This window comes from Vidua macroura, chromosome Z (genome assembly GCF_024509145.1).
Source record: "Vidua macroura isolate BioBank_ID:100142 chromosome Z, ASM2450914v1, whole genome shotgun sequence".
In the NCBI taxonomy this organism is placed as follows: Eukaryota; Metazoa; Chordata; class Aves; order Passeriformes; family Viduidae; genus Vidua; species Vidua macroura.
In genome coordinates, this window is record NC_071611.1 from 72,579,891 (window position 1) to 72,597,521 (window position 17,631).

General features: G+C 49.9%; 1 protein-coding gene across 1 annotated transcript; it reads right to left on the bottom strand.

The window, feature by feature from the left end:
• Nucleotides 1-1,270: 1,270 nt before the first annotated feature.
• LOC128822334 (maestro heat-like repeat-containing protein family member 7) lies at nt 1,271-13,308 on the bottom strand. The gene is made up of 18 exons (XM_054004029.1): nt 12,982-13,308; nt 12,655-12,713; nt 12,388-12,552; nt 12,161-12,235; nt 11,861-12,015; nt 11,361-11,508; nt 10,908-11,095; nt 10,684-10,821; nt 10,079-10,193; nt 9,757-9,894; nt 9,338-9,514; nt 9,048-9,203; nt 8,790-8,891; nt 8,279-8,381; nt 6,634-6,672; nt 1,983-2,058; nt 1,614-1,918; nt 1,271-1,317 (listed from the first exon to the last, which is right to left on the bottom strand). Exons 1-18 carry the CDS (start codon nt 13,112-13,114, stop codon nt 1,271-1,273), a joined length of 2,319 nt encoding a protein of 772 aa, XP_053860004.1. The 5' UTR covers nt 13,115-13,308.
• Between the last annotated feature and the right edge of the window lie 4,323 nt (nt 13,309-17,631).

Sequence of the window (17,631 nt, forward strand, 5' to 3'; positions counted from 1 at the left end):
GAATTAAAGTACAAACAGCATGTTTTGTACCAGGAGTTAAAGCACAAGTCATTACTTCACGTTTTAGTTCTGATCCTCCTTTTTTCTTACAGTTAGATATCGATTTGCTCCTTTTCTGGGAGAAAGGAAAAAAGGCATTTCAGGAATAAACAAACTACTTACCTCCATGCAATGATCTTTGACAATAATTCTTTCAAGGTGACTTTCAGCTTATTTTCAAATATAATGTCATAATGAGAATCCTCCAAAAAATGTCCTAACTAGCATAATGCAACGTTCACAATAGTCATAACACTGACCTACTACTCAGACTAAACTCTTGACCCCAAAATGCAAAAAATTGTTGTAAATGTACTTGAAACTGAACTAAGGTGTGCCTGGGCTACAACTGACACAAAACAACTTCTCAGGGTTAAGAACAGAAGGTCTCACTATGAGCCCAGTGACCTGTCCCTGGCAAGGGTGGAAGACTGGTGCAGGTATGCAGGTGCTGGCATGGGTAGTCTCTGTGAGGAGAGGCACAGCCACCTCCAGCAGCCCCTGGCAAGAACGACTCTGTCCGCTTTACACCCTCATTCAAGTACTTACATATACTGTTGAGACCCCCCCACGCCGAGCCTTGTCTTCTGGAGGCTGAAAAGTCCCAGCACTCTGGCCCTTTCTGCATAGAGGAGATGCTCCATCCCCCCTTCACCAGCTTGTTGGTCCTTCACTGAACTCTCACCAGTCTAGGTCTCTGTCCTCCTGCTGGTCCCAGCCCTGGACAGACACAACATTCTTGGTGTAGCCTCATCAGTGTTGAGTAGAGGTGAATGATGACCTCCCTCTGCCTGCTAGCAACACTTGAACCCTCTACTATGCTTCCCAACAGAAGCACTCTTTTGAACACACTATTCTAAGTTGCACTTTAGCTGTTAGCGCAGGAGATTCTATGCAAAACCTTTGAAAACACATTAGTGCAGGAAAAAAAAAAAAAAAACAGGAAGGATCTTTTCGAGAAGTCTTTCTTATGCACACAAAGTCCTCAAAACTGCATTACAAACTAGTACGTCATGCATTTTTTTACTCAGACATCAAGCAAAGCACAGAGACCCTTATTTTTATATTTACTTTTTAAAGTTTCTTCTCTAGTACCATTCCCCACAACACTGCAGGATAAGTTAAAAATACAGAGAGTTTTAACACTGATAACGAAACCCCATACATTTGCACCAAAAAGAGAAAATAATACATCAAAAGAAGAGACAAACTTACCCTTTATTCTTTGATATCACTCCAAGAGAATGACAGAGCCGGTGAACAAACGCTCTTTCGGTCCTAGTGAAAGAAGGCGGAGATTCCGTTTCTGGAAAGAGAATTTAAAAAAGAAAACCCCGAGCACATAAACTCAACAGGCAGTATCCTTGACGTATGACCTCGGCGCCACGAGTTCGTCAGTCCCCAAACCCACCACGCTTCCCGTGCACAGCGGGACTGGTGGCAGCGCTGTCCCCTGGCACCTGTGCGGGGCTCGGCCGCCCCGGGGCAGCGCGGCCGCCCGAGATGCTCCTGCCCGGGAGAGCCCGCGGGCCCGGCTGCCCGCCCGCCCCGCTCCGCGCGGCTTCCCCACGCACCCGTGTCCTGGCCATAGCGGAACCGCTCCAGAGCGAGGGGCGCCGCCGTCTCCACCTCCTCGTCCACGCGGATGTCCCTCAGACCTTTGCCGCCTCGGCCGCCGCCCGGCGCGGCGGGAGCGCCCGAGCCCGCCGTGCCCGCTGTGCCGCGCTGCCGCGGCGGGACGTTCCTGGTTCCTGGGCCACGACACGGCTCCGGCACGGAGCGGGGGCTCCACCGCACGCGGAGACGACAGGCGCTGCCCCCGACGCAGCAGCAGGGCCGGGCGGGCGCGGCGCCGAGACCCGTGCCCAGCGCTGGGCGGCTGCGGGCCGAGATCGCACACAGAAGGAGCGCCTGGGGTGGGTTTATGCCCGGCAGAGCCTTACAGACACAGTGTGTCGTGGAATCGGTGTCGCGCAATGGTGTCGCAGTCGGCCGTGACTGAAGAAGCAGCGCTGATACCTGCCAGGTAACATGCGATTTCACTGAATGACGGTCAGTGTGGGTGGTAATATCGCAGTCCTCAGCCGTGTTGTTTGGAACGTTTTACGGAGTCATCAAGATTTTCCTTCTCTCTTTTCTGTCTTTATTTCTCTCCTTTCTTGTTACGTCTTGGCAAAGTATAGCTAACATATTCTACCCCTTGCTCTGTACCAAAGTCTGTGGTGAGGACTGGCAGGTTGTTGTAAAAGTTGAGAGCTTTGTAGCCAACGCTTCTGCAATTATACAGAAGTGCTGGAAGGGCTGGTTGCTGGATTTTAGGTGACTGTACAGTAAAAGGATGTGGACTGGTGTCTTTGTTCAAGGGAACAAAGAATTTACAGCGAACATCACATCCCCAACCAAATGGGTCGTGATACGGTCAGACAGGGAAGTTTCCTTAACAGTTTGGCAACTGAAATGGGACCCTAGGCCACCACCTTCACAGCCTTCCTTCTTCAAACATCCAACTGCCGTGGAGTTCATGGGGAGCTGTGTGAGTTCACCTGAGATCCTTGAAGCAGGGAGGATACAAAGGATGAATGCTAAAATTCCCCAAGTATATTCAACGTAAGCTACAAGGGTCTCAAACTGTTTTTAATAAATGTCTCTAATTATTTCAGACTTTTCCTTCCTGAAGCGTTATGTACATAGTTGGTGAAATTAGGTTAGTGCGTTGAGTATGGGTGCACAGCCTGATCAGCAAAAGGCACACTTAAAAGGGTTTTTCGGGTCTCTCCTAAGTTGCACAGGGGACTGAGGTCACCTGTTAGGTGTGCAGGGGAGATTGAGGTCTCTCCTAAGGCATGTGGGGGCTGCAGTTCCCTGTAAAGCACGCAGGGGGTTTGGAGTCCCTAGTAAGGCACACAGGGGCTGGGGTTCCTCGAAAGGCCTGCAGGGGCTTGAGGTTTAGGGTCAGCTGTTGAAAAGGGTCAGTCAGTCCTAAACAACAGGCAAAAGCTGTTCAGAACAGATTCGTGATCTCTGCTGCTCTTCACCAGCTGGAGTGGGGTGACGAACTCAGATGCCCAAATCCAGAGTGGCACAAATGAGTGTCACAAGGCACCCAGTGTGCTGATGTAACCCGTCCCAGAGAAGCCATCAGGAGCTCCAGGGAGAGTTCTGACAGTGCCCTGTGAGTTCTCAACAGCCTGTGGCCATCCAGGGGAAGGGAGAGTCCATGACAGACTGTACCCATATTCACAGCCGGTCTCCAAGGTGAACTGCCCATATCCCAGCATTGCTCTGTGAACATTGCCGGCTGATTTGAGGGATTAACTAAATTTGGTATAGCAAGAAAAGATTGGTAGGAGAGTTGTTTTAAGTATTTTAAAAGATTAAGTAGGAAACTATTAAAAACCTGTGCTGTATCATGTGTAAGTGACAGTGTTTTAGTGTGTGGTGATTCCTTGAACACATTTCAAGAGTTTATTTTGCAACTAACAAATAGGCAACCAGTGCACAGATGGACCACATCTCTGGAAAGCACACACACTGAAGGAGTTAGTTGTTCACTCTAGATTGCTGCTATGTGCACACAGTCTCTTCAAAGAGGGAGACTCACAAAGATCTGATGTAGAGGTACACTCATCTTCAAACCATGTTTGTTACTATTTGAATAGATTTTTGTGGTGTAAATTTGAAACACCATGCCAAGAACACCAGAAGGTATGCTGAAGTGCTGCTTTATTTTTTGTATGTGCATGACTAGTACTTGCTTGTAATGGTGGTAATTCTGCATATATGTCCAAAAAGTAGTTATAATCGCACATTTTTCTGCGTGTACATTTATTTAAAGTATGAGGATGGTAAACATGCAAATAATATTTGAAGACTTTCTCCAGAATATGGAGAACTGTTGCAGTTGTCTGGTAAGATTTGCTATTCATAAACAAAGGGCATTCTCAGTGGCCTGGTTTACTGGTGCGGTTACAGGAGCAGGAAATCTTTTCAGTATTCAAAATAATGTTATATCTATTAATGTGGAGATAATATGCAAAGAGTTATTTTCTTCCTGGATAATATGCAAAGAGTGCTGCCTGAGCAAGAAACTGTCTCTGTTGCCTAGGGTTTTGTATTGCTCCTTTGGTGCAAAACAAAAGGAAAAGCTGCTGTTTAAAAAAAAGTTGTGAATGAGGAAGTATTTTTAGCTTTAGGAGATATGTTAGGGCCCTTGAATCTGCAGAGACTTTGTCACTTACTGCACTGCAATTAAGATACAAAATTACTGGATTCAGCTCTTATACAATCAGTTCATGAAAATAACTTGTCATAAGAAAACTGTGATGAGAATGAATGGTTGCAGTACTAGTTTGTGTTGCTCTAGCAGAAAGGGAACAGAGTGCATCTCCATCCATGTTTCAGCTGTGTCAAAAGGAAATTTAAGTATTTAGGCTGTATTTTGGGGAAGGGGCAATAAATGATAACAAAGAGAAGCCATAATTAAGCTCCAATGTCTGATCACAAAAGGTAGGCATGAAGTTTTCTCAGAGCTGTGGCATCTGACATCCATGGATTCCTGGGTTAGGGGAATTGACTAAGTCTTTGACTGAGACAACTGAGAACTTTGAGAATAGCTAGTGGAGAGGTAATGCAGAAATTAGGACCTCATGAGAGATCGATTGCAACTATATACAGTTGCAGCAGGAGCACCAGCCTGTTTTAACTCAGTGGCAACAGCAGGAGGAACCCAAAGTTCTAAGGCCACAACGAACACATAGATATCACATCTTAACACCTTTAATCCAAAAATCTGATAGCAGTACCTGATGATGGAGAAAAACATCACCAGTGTGAGCAAATGAAACACATTTCGAGGTAAAGCAGAATACCAATTATGACAAGAATATTTAGTTACTCTGGCTAGATGGTTTCATGATAAATCCTATGGAGGGACACAGGCAATATTTATCCAAGTACAAAAATTATGGCCAGCTCTAGGAATTTATGCCACCACAAAAGAGAATCACAAATGGCTGCCCAATTTGACATGAGTTTTCAAGTAGCAGACAGAGCTCACAGTTAAGGAGGGTGACCATGGACTGATCTCCATTTTCAGGGACTGCAAAGAGACCCTGCAGGCATGCCACCTCTGGCTGGGTGGTAGTAGACCAGCTGTCAGGCTGGGCAGAAGCCTTTTTATCCAACAAAAAAGTCTTAGTCGGGAAGAATAATAGAAGCCTTCTTAAAGAAATCAGGGCTCATTTTATAGCAAATATGATACCAAAATTTTCCAGATAGAAACTTTCTACAAAAGTTTTGAGTATTAGAAAGCAGGCAGTCCTTATGAAGCATGCTGGTCACTCGGAGGACCCTTCCCCCAATTAATTGCCCTGAGGGTTGAGGGGTGTTATCATACACACGGATTTACATAATCATTAGCTACCCCCACGTACTTGATGTATATGTTTTACTTTATTTTACATTGTCACAGCCCTTATCGAAAGTCCTTATATGTTCTTTGGGCGTCTTCTTCCTTGGTCTTCAACATCTGCTGTCCTTTTGAGGTGGCTGCTCCTCGACCCCCGCTTTTGAGTAAGCGCAATATTGTTTATAACTCCTGCTTTGTCAGCCTTGCAGAGCTTAGCTGGCATCCTGCTTGTGTCTTGCATGACTTCTGTTTGATTAAGTTACATCCTATTTTTCTTTCTCCAAGGCTATGCTGTTCTGTTCTACTGTCCTAATCAAATACAATCAATCAGCTTGCTAATAATACCAAGGTCACGTACACGTTCAAGCCTCATATGAACCATTTATTTAAAGACCTACCATGATCATGGTAGGTCCCTTCCAATTCAGAATATTCCCTGTGTGAACTCACGTCAGTTAAGCCCTGTTCAATGGTGATGAATGCTTGACTCAGTATGTTAACAAGTAGAGAAGGATCAGTCTCTAGATCAGTAACTGACTTTTGAGGATCCTTTGTGGTTTCATATCCATAAATATTTTCGTCCTATGACATTCTTGTTAGCCTTCATACTGTTAAGTTTGTTACTTGTTATAATGCTGTATATAAGAGCAGTGGTTAAATGCATGGAAATGTTTTTGTTTCCCTCTTAGTATATTAGCAGGTATGGTCAAGTAAAACATGGGTGGGAGTGTTAAGAGATATAGTCAATGCAGATAGCTCAGTGTGCAGCTGCAGTGCCAGCTGCAGATTGGGCTCTGACTGGCAGGAACCCAAGGAAAGAGATTGTGAACGAGTGCCTTTTTATTTTGCATTTTATTAGTTTCTTTAAAAGGGGTGAAGAAAAGTGATCTAAGAGGAAAGCTGTCCTGTGAGTTGGAGAAAAGTAACCTAAGAGGAAGGCTGTCCTGGGAGGCCAGAAGCCACTGAATATTTCCATTCAGATGGCCCTGAGAGTTCTTGGGATCAGTAGTGCGGGGACCTCCAGCTTTGTGACCCAACATTGTACCAGAGAGAAGAGCAGCCATTTTTCAAGAGAGAAGCTCGCCTCCTCCATGCCTCATGGCGCTGGTTTTGCAGCAGCCTGAATCTGGAGTCAAGATTTCTCTCTGCAGGTCTTAGAAAGTGCCGGGTTCGAGTTACAAGGTTACGGATGGAGAACCGAAAGTTCTTTCTCATATCTTGATGGGCTGGAACAGAGACAATTCACAGAATTCACAGAATGACTAGGTTGGAAGAGACCTTCAAGATCTTCGAGTCCAATCCATGCCCTAACACCTCAACTAAACTATGGCATTGAGTGCCATATCCAGTCTTGTTTTAAACACATCCAGGGATGGTGACTCCACCACCTCCCCGGGAAGACCATTCCAGTACTTTATCACTCTCTCACTTCACTTTCAAAAGTGAAAACCTTTTTCCTAATATCCAACCTATATTTCCCCTGATGCAGCTTGAGACTGTGTCCTCCTGTCCTGTCAGTTGCTGCTTGGAGAAAAAGACCAACCCCCACCTGACTACGACCACCTTTCAGAAGTTGTAGAGAGTGATAAGGTCACCTCTGAGGCTGCTTTTCTCCAGGCTAAACACCCCCAGCTCCTTCAGTCATTCCTCACAGGACTTGTGTTCCAAGCCCCTCACCAGCCTTGTTGCCCTCCTCTGGACGCGCTCAAGCGTCTCAACGTCCTTCCCGAACGGAGGGCCCAGAACTGGACACAGCACTCGAGGTGTGGCCTCACCAGTGCTGAGTACAGGGAAGGATGATGTCCCTGCTCCTGCTGGCCACACTATTCCTGACACAGGCCAGATGCCATTGGCCTTCTTGGCCATCAGGGCACACTGCTGGCTCATGTTCAGCCGGCTGTCAGCCAGTACCCCCAGGTCCTCTTCCGCCCAGGCACTGTCCAGCTGCACTGTCCCCAGCCTATAATGTTGCAGGGGGTTATTGTGGCCAAAATGCAGGACTTGGCACTCGGACTTATTAAACTTCATCCTATTGGACTCTGCCCATCCATCCAACCATTCCAGGTCTCTCTGCAGAGCCAACAGATCGACACACGATCCCAGCTTAGTGTCATCCACAAATTTACTCAATCCCCTCATCCATGTCATCAGTAAAGATATTGAACGGAACTGGCCCCAGCACAGACCCCTGAGGGACATCACTGGTGACTGGCCGCCAGCCAGATGCAGCGCTGTTCAACCAAGGTCACAAGGTCAGAGCCCAGACCTTTAGGGACCCCAGGAATCTCTCTTGTGACGGCAGCCCCACTCCGTCCCACCCCACCCAATCCCACATCTTCCCGTGCCCAGAAGGCAACTGGAAGAGGATAAGCCCAAGTAAGGTGCTTGCCATGAATATCCCATGTGTCCCTTAAATTTCTGTCTGCTCTGCCCACACCACCCCTCTTGTGGACAGAGCAGAACCCTGCCCAGGATCTTTTATGCATTCACACCTGTCCCTTCTGACATCCCACTGCTCCCACTGATCCTCACAGGTGATGTGGAGCAATTCCTGCTGCCTGCTCAAGTGGCAGCTGCTGAGCACTAGGGACACCAAGCCTGTCATCGCCCTAGTGGCACAGCTCCCCAGCACCAGTGCTGCCGCCTGGCCACATGTCCTCCTCCCCTTGGCAGGGCTGAGCCATATATAAATGACAAGGGCAAGGGTGGCAGAGGGTGGCAGGGAGTCCTAAGGCATAGTCAGGGCACCACAGCCACTGGGCTGAGTCCTGCTGCTGGGGCTTGGGCCAAGCTACAGTAGGGCAGCGAGGGACCCTGAGGGTTTTGGCTCACCAGTGAGCCTGATGGCTGCCTCTCGCATGGACTTGTGTGGGCTCTGCAGGTACATCACAGACTGGCGCAGGTACCCATCTGCTCTGTCTCTGTCCTCTTCCAGCTGAAAAGAGCACAAGGGGACTGAGGGAAGGGTTGCCACTGATTCTTCCCCTTGGACAGGCAGCCCCTGCATCCAGGATTGGCATCCCTGCATGGACAGTGCTGATGGCCGGCCAACAGCTGGGTTGGAGGGAGCATAGTGATGGTAACTCCACAGGGAGCCTCCGTGCTGTCCTGATGCCAAAGCACAGCTGGGCTTGGGCTCTCTTGGCAGCCTGGCTCAGGGAAGCACAGGAGCCTGCAGAAGAGACTGCTGGGCCACACACCCGAGGGGAGTAGTGTGTGGGGAGCAGGCTGTTGGTGATGAGTGCAGCAGTAGGCAGGGGCCACAGCTGCCAGCCCCTCACAGTGGGTATTGAGGGCAGAGGGCTTGTTCAGACACAGTCTGGGGCTTTGAGGCCACCCTTACCAGGCACTCGCCAAACCTCCACAGCTCTTCTGTCTCCAGGAGCTGCACAAGATTCCACTTCTTCAGGAATATCGTTGCTTGAATCAGGGTTTCCCAAGAGGCCTGCAGAGCAGCAGAGACTGGGAGATGGCACAGCATCCCAGGGCACAGGCCCAGCCAAAGGCCAGGAGGAGGTCGGAGTGCTGCAGTCTTTGAGACATTAGAGCAGAAGGCAGCTGAGCCCGCTCACAGGGGACACTAGCAGCTCAGTGTCCTCACCTCTGCCACAAACTGGTTCTCATCATACATGTGGTAGAACAGCGGGAGCAGGCTCTGGTGCACGCAGTCCTGCAGGGGCCATTCTCCTTCTTCCTCTACTAACTGCATCACTGCTTCAAAGAGGTGAATGGAGACCAGCTGCACATGGCTGTCATCCTAGTGAAGAGAGCAAGAACCTCAGCACGGCCTACTCCAGGCCTAACTGGGCACGGAACTGAAGATCCACAAGGGAACAGTTTCCTGGCAGCATCTCAAGGGGTGGGGGAAAAGAGGTGGGCACAGAGCTTTACATTGTCAAAGAGTGGCCGGAATGCCTCAGCCAGCTGCAGAGCAAGGGAACTGGTAATTGGCAGATGTCTGTTCAGGAACATCTCATTTAGCACAGAGAGTGTCATCCACACCACCTCCCTGTCTTCATCCTTCAGCACCTCGGTGAGGCTTTCACTCAGGTTTTGCATGCTTTCAGCCTGTGTGGAACACAATGTAATCTTGTGAAGCCATGAAAGGTTGCATTGCCAAAACCACTCCAGCAGCTCGATCCCATGCTGCTGCCTCAGAGCCCAGATGCCAAAGGCTTTAGCCAGGCAAATGGGGAGTTAGGAGAGCTGGAAGAAGCTGCCCATCTTCTGAAGTCCATCCAAATGCAAGCTACTGTGTTACTCAGCTCCACACTGCAATCACAGCTTCAGCTGGGCAGCCTGCTTCTCACCATAGAAGGTCTCTTGCAGAGTACCATGAGGCATCTGAGCACCAGGAGACGCATTGGTCTGCACTCCTTGAATAGGTAGATTTGGACAAGCTGTAGGATGCGTTTGTCCCAGTTCTCTAACTTAAGGCAAGGCAGGGCCTGAAACACACACAGCAGTGACAGTGTCACAAGTGTCACCCCAGCAGCAAGGGACAAAGGGCACAGAGCAGAGCCCACCTCTGCTCCTCCTTCACTGACTGCAGGACTCCCCTGCAGCTGCATCTCCAAGAGGGCAGAGTGGTGGGACACAGCTTGGCAAGGCAGTGCTTGCCATCAGGCTCACCTCAACAAGGAAGGCCATGGCAGCCACCTCCCAGCGTGCCTCCTCTCTGCGGAGCAGCCTGAACAGGCAGCGTGCAATCCGGTAACACAAAGGCTGTGAGGTCCTGAGCATTGCTCTGGCAGGGGAAAAAAGACACTGTTGACTCTGAGCAGGGCAGGCAGACCTCTCCTAGGACTGACTCACAGAAGCCTCTTCTTTCACCACTACCTCTTGCAAGGAGGAAGGCGGAGCCAAACACCAGCAGGCTCATTTCAGGAATGAAGAGGCTGGAAAACCACCCTTTCCGCCCACGGGGCAGTCCTGTGCCCCGGGCTGTCAGTGGCCCTCAAGATGCAACCGCCCTGTTCCCAGCAGGCTGTCCTCAGTGAGGCTGCCTGCAGACACAGCTCCTTCTCTGTGCCATCAGCACAGAGACGCTGGCACTCCTCACGGAAAAGAGATGCTGGCGCTTTGGGTTCTGGCTGCTCCAGTGCACCCAGCCCTTCAAGGCTTTGTCACTCTGCTGCACCATCCCTCAGTGACAAGTCCCTCTCACCCATGATCACAGGGATTCTATAGACACTGTGGAGAAATAACAGCTGGGGCGGGGAGAATGGGGCTCTCACCTGGCCAGAAGACCCACTGTATGGTGGTGGGTGTCAGTGCTGAGGAGTGTGTCCCAGCCACACTCACGTTCAACTTCAGGCACTACATCCTCATACTCAAGCTCACAGAGCAGTGCTTTCATGGTCATCAATGCAAATCTGTGTGCAGAGCAAAGCCCAGGTGATGCCAGGAATCCTGGACCCAGCTCCAAGGGCACTGTGGAGATGGAGGACCAGTGGAGCACCTGTTGGGGTTCTTGGGCAGGAAGTGCTTGTGCTGACATTGCCTCCAGAAGGCATTGACTTTCACTGGCATCTGCTCTGTGCTGGAGAAAACTTGGAAGAGCAGGGCCACAAAGAGGCAAGGAAAATACAGAATCAACATCTCTGGGCGCTCAGGCAGGTGAATGATCTCCCACAGTGCTCTGGTTGCCTGCAAAAACCAAAACAGCCAGACACCACGCTCAGCACCAAGACATCTCTGTGGCAGGGCCCAGGCATGGGAGAATGAAGCTCAGGCTTTGCTCTGTGCCTGGGGGAGCAGCATCTGCCCTGGCTGCCTCTGCAACTGCCACAAACCCAGGCTTCTAGAACACCACGTGAGGCATGGAATGCAATGATGGATGGGGGACTGAGGATGGAGAGATGCCAGAGAGGCAGCCCTTGAGGATATGCTTGGGTCTAGTCCAGAAACTCACGGCCAGAGGAAAGACATCTGAGTCGTCCTTATCGGAGGTGGATGTGCTGTGCAGCGGCCAGTCCTCCAGCACACAGAGGAGCTCTGGCAGCACCTTCTCTGCAGTTCCATGTGAGGAGACAATTGCCCTCCACATGGTCACAGCAACTCTGCAGGCCCAGAACTCCGTGTCACTGGGGTTTTGGCCACAACACCGTGGCCTGGCCTGGCCAGCTGCAGCTGGTCAGCAGCTCTGCCCCTGCCCTCTGCCCCTCTCCAGCAGCACCCAGCCACACTGCTACTGTGAGTAGCAGACAGCCAAGTGATGGTGCCTTGAAGGACAGGGAAGGAGCATGGCAGCAGGGTCTTGGGCTGACATGCCACGACTGGGAAACAATGGCATCGGAGGGGCCTCTGAAAATTTTCCTCTTTCTGCCACCACACGTGAGGCAGTGTCTACATGTTGTTGATGGGCTCTCAGGATGATGAATCTTGAGCCTTCCAGACCAATGGGCCTCGTACCTGTCACACGATGGGGCACACCGCAGAAGGGTCACCACCACATCATGTGGCTGTGCAAGGGTCATCTCCTGCAGGGTCTTATCTAGTTTGTGCTCAGCAGACACATCCGTGATGGATGAGAGCCACTGGTAAATGTCCCTCACAATGGTCGGCACCTGGAGGAGACATGTGAGGGAATTGGAGCGCCACTAGAGAGAGCCATTTCCCTAGCTTGCCTCAAGAATGTTTTCCTTTGCAATTCACCGTGCTGGACTTGAAAAGCATTGACAAGGCTGTCTGGGGCTTTGTGTCCATCCTTACCATGCACTCTTCACCTCTCCATTTCATTTCCAACAGATACTTGCACTTCCTTTCTTGCAGGGAATTGGTGTGCCACTGGAGAGAGCCATTTCCCCAGCTTACCCCCATGTAGTGCTTCCTTTTCTAGCACACTGTGCTGGTCTAAAAGTCTGTTGGATGCCCAGCAGACTCAGCTTGAGAATGTACACATTTGCTCGTTGGCCAAGTCCTTGCCATAGACAACTTACTTTCTTCAGTCTGGAAGTGCCACTTTCCATGATCTTAGCACAGCACTTTCCATGATCCAGCATGGCACAGTCCTCTGCTTTACAGAAGTCAGCATTTGCCATGTCCTCAGGGGCCATGCTGGTATTGTCTTCAGGATCAGTAGGCTTATGGAAGTTCAAAAGTATCTTAAGGCAGGAAAAAGACGGATGTCAAATCCAGTGCTCTGCAGCAGTGCTTGGCTGAGCTGCAATGGCAAGTCCAGCCCAGGCAGGGAAGTCTGCAGGTACCTGTGCATTTCTGCGGAAGTAGCAATGGGTGCGCTTCTTCTTTTCTGGCAGTTTCTCAACTGGATTTGGCAAAAAGCAAGCACAGTCAGAGCTGAGGGAGTGCAGGAGAGGCTGGAGAACACAGCTAAGCCCTGCACTCCCCAGCGAGGGTCAGCTGTCAGACAACAGCTCTTGCGGGCACCAGTCCCTATCTCTCTGGCTGCAGCCTGGGGCTGAGGGTGCCTGGTGGATGGAGCAGGGCTACTGCGGGAATCAGCCCCATTCCCATCTCCCCTTCTTCCCTGGGGATGTCCACAGTGCATGGGATGGCCCAGCTCAGCCACTTACCTGCCTGCAGCAGCTGGACTCCCTCCACTTCTTCAGACTGCTGTGCTAGAGCAGCCCCAGGGCTTTTATCATCATCCTTGTCCTCCTCCCCCTTCTCCTCTTCCCTCCCCTTCATCGAGGTCGATCTGGGCATGCTTGGGGTTCTCTTCACTGGGAGTTCTTGCTGTTTGATCCTGCTGGAGCTTGGGCTTTGAGGGCTTCAGCCACAGGGAAGGGAGATGCCTTGGAAAAGACGACAGGGGTCAGCAAGACATGAGGTGGCTATGCAGGGCCTCCTTGCAGCCCCGCTCTGTTCCTTCCTGTCCTCTTGTGTACTCCGGGGTTATGTGGGTGGATGCTTTGATGCCAGAAATGGGTCACAAAGTGCCCATATGGTGGTGGGTCACAAAGGGGCCCCTGACACGTGACATCCAATTGGCAGTGCCTACGTCACAGTGGGTCACACAGGGGTCCATGGCATGTGCTGTCCAATTGGCTGTGCCCATATAATGGTGGGTGGTTGCCATGAACATATGTTTATTGATGGAGAGATCATGTTCATACAGCAGAACAATGGGCATGTGTTGCTTTGAGGATGTCTCCACCAATGCTCTTTACCTGGATTTTCTGTCTGATCCTTTCTCAAGCCCCTATGTCTTCATCCTCTAGGGTTCTCATGTTTGTCCCAGTGGGTCAGACTTCAACCTCCAGGGCTTTTATCCTGCAGCCCAAAGAGAGAGGGAAACAAAACACACCACATCAAAGTCACCTCGTTTGTTCACAATAAAAGGACAGTTACAAGCACAACCCAGAAGACCTTTTACCTCAGCAAGGCATCAACACTGGTGACAATGCCAAGAGTGTGGATAGTGGGTGCCTCTGCCATACTCTACCCCAGAACCACAGTCATGATCTGTGGCATTCCAAGACACAGAGGAGGATGCTGAGGCAGGGACACCTTGGGAAGAAACACCCCTTTAAGTTAGGGTGACACAAAGAGTTGCTCTCCCACAGTTCCTTGCTCTTAGATGTTAATAACACAATCCCTTGTCATCCCTTTCCTCCTCCTCCGTTCTAGAATGTTCCCTGCTCCTGCCTTCCCTATTGATCCCCATCCTCACAGCTCCTCCCCTGAATCCCAGTTGGTTGTTACCCTATAACCCTGCCTCTGTACTGCCCCTATTCTCTTTGCTCATTGGCCCTCAGCCCTGATTGGCCCTCAGACCTTCCTCGTCCCATATAGAATCCTGGACCCTTCTTTGTTCTTCGCTCTTTTTCCCTGGTCCCTTTCAGTGTGCTGATAATAAAGGCTACTGGAATACCATACAAAGAGCCCCTCCTGTGCTTCTTCATCAACCCTCAGATAACAACGTGTGGTGTGAGCATCTGGTGCGCGCTGAGTTGTCCCCTTCTCCTAGGGGACACTCTTGGGAACGCGGTGGCTTCAGCAGCTCCTGCCGCGCCACTGCAATGATCTGACCGGTGTCTTTGGAGTGGTGGCGCCTCCAAAGTTCAAAGTAGATGCAATGTTACCGAGTTGCGATGCCTACTATAGACGACTGTTCTTCAAGCACCATTAGCAATGAACAGGCGATCGACAATAAGAACAATAAGCATGCAGTAATAACCAACATCATAGGAACAATTAACAGTAGCATTGGTCCCCATGGCTACCCCTTCCGGCCTGAGCTCCTCCCCTGTTGTTGCACGCTGCGGCCACAGAGTGGAGATTCGCCAGCCAGCACACTCCCGGTGGCCAGAGGGCACTCACAAGAGTGGCCACCCCCTGATCTCTGCCAAGACCACCTAGGGTGGTGGTGATTACTGCGGCGTGGGTGACACAGCAGAGGCACAACACGAGGAGTCTGAGGCAAAGGAAAATGGAAGGATCACTTGACTGAGTTTCCAAGAAAGGTTTATTCCCGGAAGGGGTCAGGAACAACTGACCAGAATCTGAGGTCTGAACAGTGTTTTTAAAGAGGGGAGGGTAGAAGGGCTGGAAACATCTCTTAATCAGTAAGGGAATCCCAGGGGAGGAGTACATCACTGAATGTGTCCAATGGGGTTCACACAGGGGAGGGAAGAAGCCTTACAAGGCAATTCTCTTTTAAGGTAAAGGTAACTGACAAGGAACATTCTAGAACAAAAGGGGTGTAGCAGCTCTGACTCGCAAGGGTAGGGGGCAGTACAACTGAGACAGACAAGGACATATAAGGGGATAAGGGGAGGAACAGGGAGATTGGCATAAGGATGGACAGACAAGTGGTGGGAAAACTTTGTAGTAAACAACTTAGGAACGAACCACTGGGGGAACAAACTGGGGTACATGGGAGAAACCACTAGAACTTACTAACAACAGAAATCTAACTTTCATATTAAAATAGCAACTGTAAAACACCAAACCACCACATCCCCCCCAGTGGTCCCTCCACTCCTGGTTCCCACAACACCAGGACCAGAAGATGTAATGACAGCAACTGGAAGGAGGCAATATTGGCCTCCACTGCCACCAACCAGCGGGCAGATTCCAGTTGCCCGAAAAAGGCCCGCACAATCATTAAGTGCCCTCCATCCTCTTTGGAGGATGAGAACAGCAGATCCTGAGTCTGAGCATTGCTGGGCCCTAAAACTAACAACCTCCCATTTAAAAACCCCAAGAAAATCACCCCAAACATCACCCTACCACCAAGATGGCTGGCAACACCCACACCAGTGAGGTCCTTCTGACTGTCCTGTCTAGGAATGTGCCCCCTGTTGGTGGAGTGACCAAATTATCCTTTGTCTCCTTAAAAAGGCAAAAAGCCCAGAAATTTCTCTCCTCAATTTGGTAAAAAGACACCCCATAGGATCTTTAGGACTTCACCTCAAACCTAGGGCTACCCAAGTGGACAGAGGCCAAAAGGTCCTGCCTAGGTAATTCACTAGAAAAAGAAGAGAACAAAGGAAATAATCACTTTTGTGGGGTGTTTTAGCAGGAGCAAGAACCTCTTGCCCCTGGCTCGGCTTTTCTCTGTAAGAGCTTTGTTATTTTGCCTTTTATTAAAACTTTTTCTGTTTCCAACACTATCTCAGAAGCCATCCTGCTAATTTTATGCCATTCGAGGTAGCTGAGCTATCTCGGGTGTGATAGGTTCTCTGAGAGCTCATAAGACCTGGCTCAAGGATAAAAATACCAGTCCTGGTCTTCTGGATGTCCGTCAGAACACCAGCAGTGGATGCGTGATTAATAGCACAGCCCAAAGAAAACATCTGGGTCGCCCTCGCCAAGACTCTACGCCAAGACAACATGTGCCTGTCTGTGGGCAGTGCCAGCAATTCGCTGGCCTCGTGCCTGGTAGAGATTCTCCTAAAACCCAATGAATACCCCTTCACGGGGAAGGAACCCAGCCTGGTAGGCACTTGGGATGAGTGGACGAGGATCTTGCCCCATGCACTGAAGGAACCCCAGGAATTGGAACTTTTGGGGTCCTCTGAGGCCACTTGTTAAGTTTTATTACAGGCCCTTGAGTAAACTGTGGTCTACATCAGAATATAAAAAAATCTATCTATCTAAAGGATGTCTCACCTACCAACAAAATTTAAAATTCAATTAATTGGTGCAATTACATCAGCAACCCACTATCCGTGTCCTCTCGCCATCCCAGAGTTCTTCCCTGGGGTGTGTTCCTGATCTGTAGCAACAGGGTGTGGGCAGGAATGCCCTCCCATCTACAGGGAGGTCCTTGCACCCTTGACCAGCTTACCATCCTCACCCCAAACTCAACCAAAATTCACGATTGGCAAAAGAAAAATAAATTGGCCCACCAAAAAAGAGAACTTGTACAATTTGATGAAAATTTTAACAAGAAAATTCTTGATTAACATCATAAGAAGAGGGTAGTGATGTCCTTTTTTCTACCATGCGTTGCCACCGCAAAGGCCCTCGGTGAGCTTTCTCACCTAGACTGTTAGCTCGGTAAGCAGGCCAACCTAACATCTCTGGTGCTTAGTGATCTCCTGTCAGATGAGGAGATTACCAGGCATGCCACTCTTCAAAATTGAGCAGCCATTGATTTTCTGCTGCTGGCCCATGGACATGCGAGGAGTTCAATGGGCTGTGCTGCTTTAACCTGACTTCTCACCGCGAAAGCATCCACACCCGCATCCAGAAGATCCAGGACTTGGTAAAAGAACTCAAAGAAGAAAAATACCTGAAATGTTTTGAGGACCTCTTTGGACACTGGAGACTTGAGAGATGGGTTGCCTCCCTTCTGAAATATATTCTTTGAATCCTTTTGGTTGTTTTAATTTTTTAATTTTTTTTGGTGCATGTTTGGTTTTAAGGTCTTGCTTGTAAAGTCTCTGGGGAAAGCCCTTTTACTAAGTAAGGAAGGGGGAGTTGTGGGGGCCGGAGAACTAGCCAGGGAAAGGCTTGCTGCACTCCCCTGGAGAGCCGACCTCTAAGCCACCACCCTTTTGGTTGTGGCAAGTAGAAAGATCAGCCCAGAATCCCTTAGGGTGTTATGTTGATCCCTTGTACCCCATTGGCCCGTCCCCTTTTCTCCGCCCCTGTGCCCTCTCCCCACTGGTTCCCAAGTTCTGTCCCGCCCCTTGCTTTCCACATATAAACCCCTGTCTCCCCTGCCTTCCCAGAGCTCTTGTCCCTGGCCTCCTTTGCAAAGTGCCCTGCTC

Coding starts and splice junctions, on each gene's coding strand:
- LOC128822334 (XM_054004029.1), bottom strand. CDS start 13,114: ATGCCCAGATCGACCTCGATGAAGGGGAGGGAAGAGGAGAAGGGGGAG. Junction 12,016..12,160: donor GGAGAGGTGAAGAGTGCATG/GTAAGGATGGAC, acceptor TGTCTCCTCCAG/GTGCCGACCATTGTGAGGGA. Junction 8,892..9,047: donor AGAACCAGTTTGTGGCAGAG/GTGAGGACACTG, acceptor GCTGCTCTGCAG/GCCTCTTGGGAAACCCTGAT.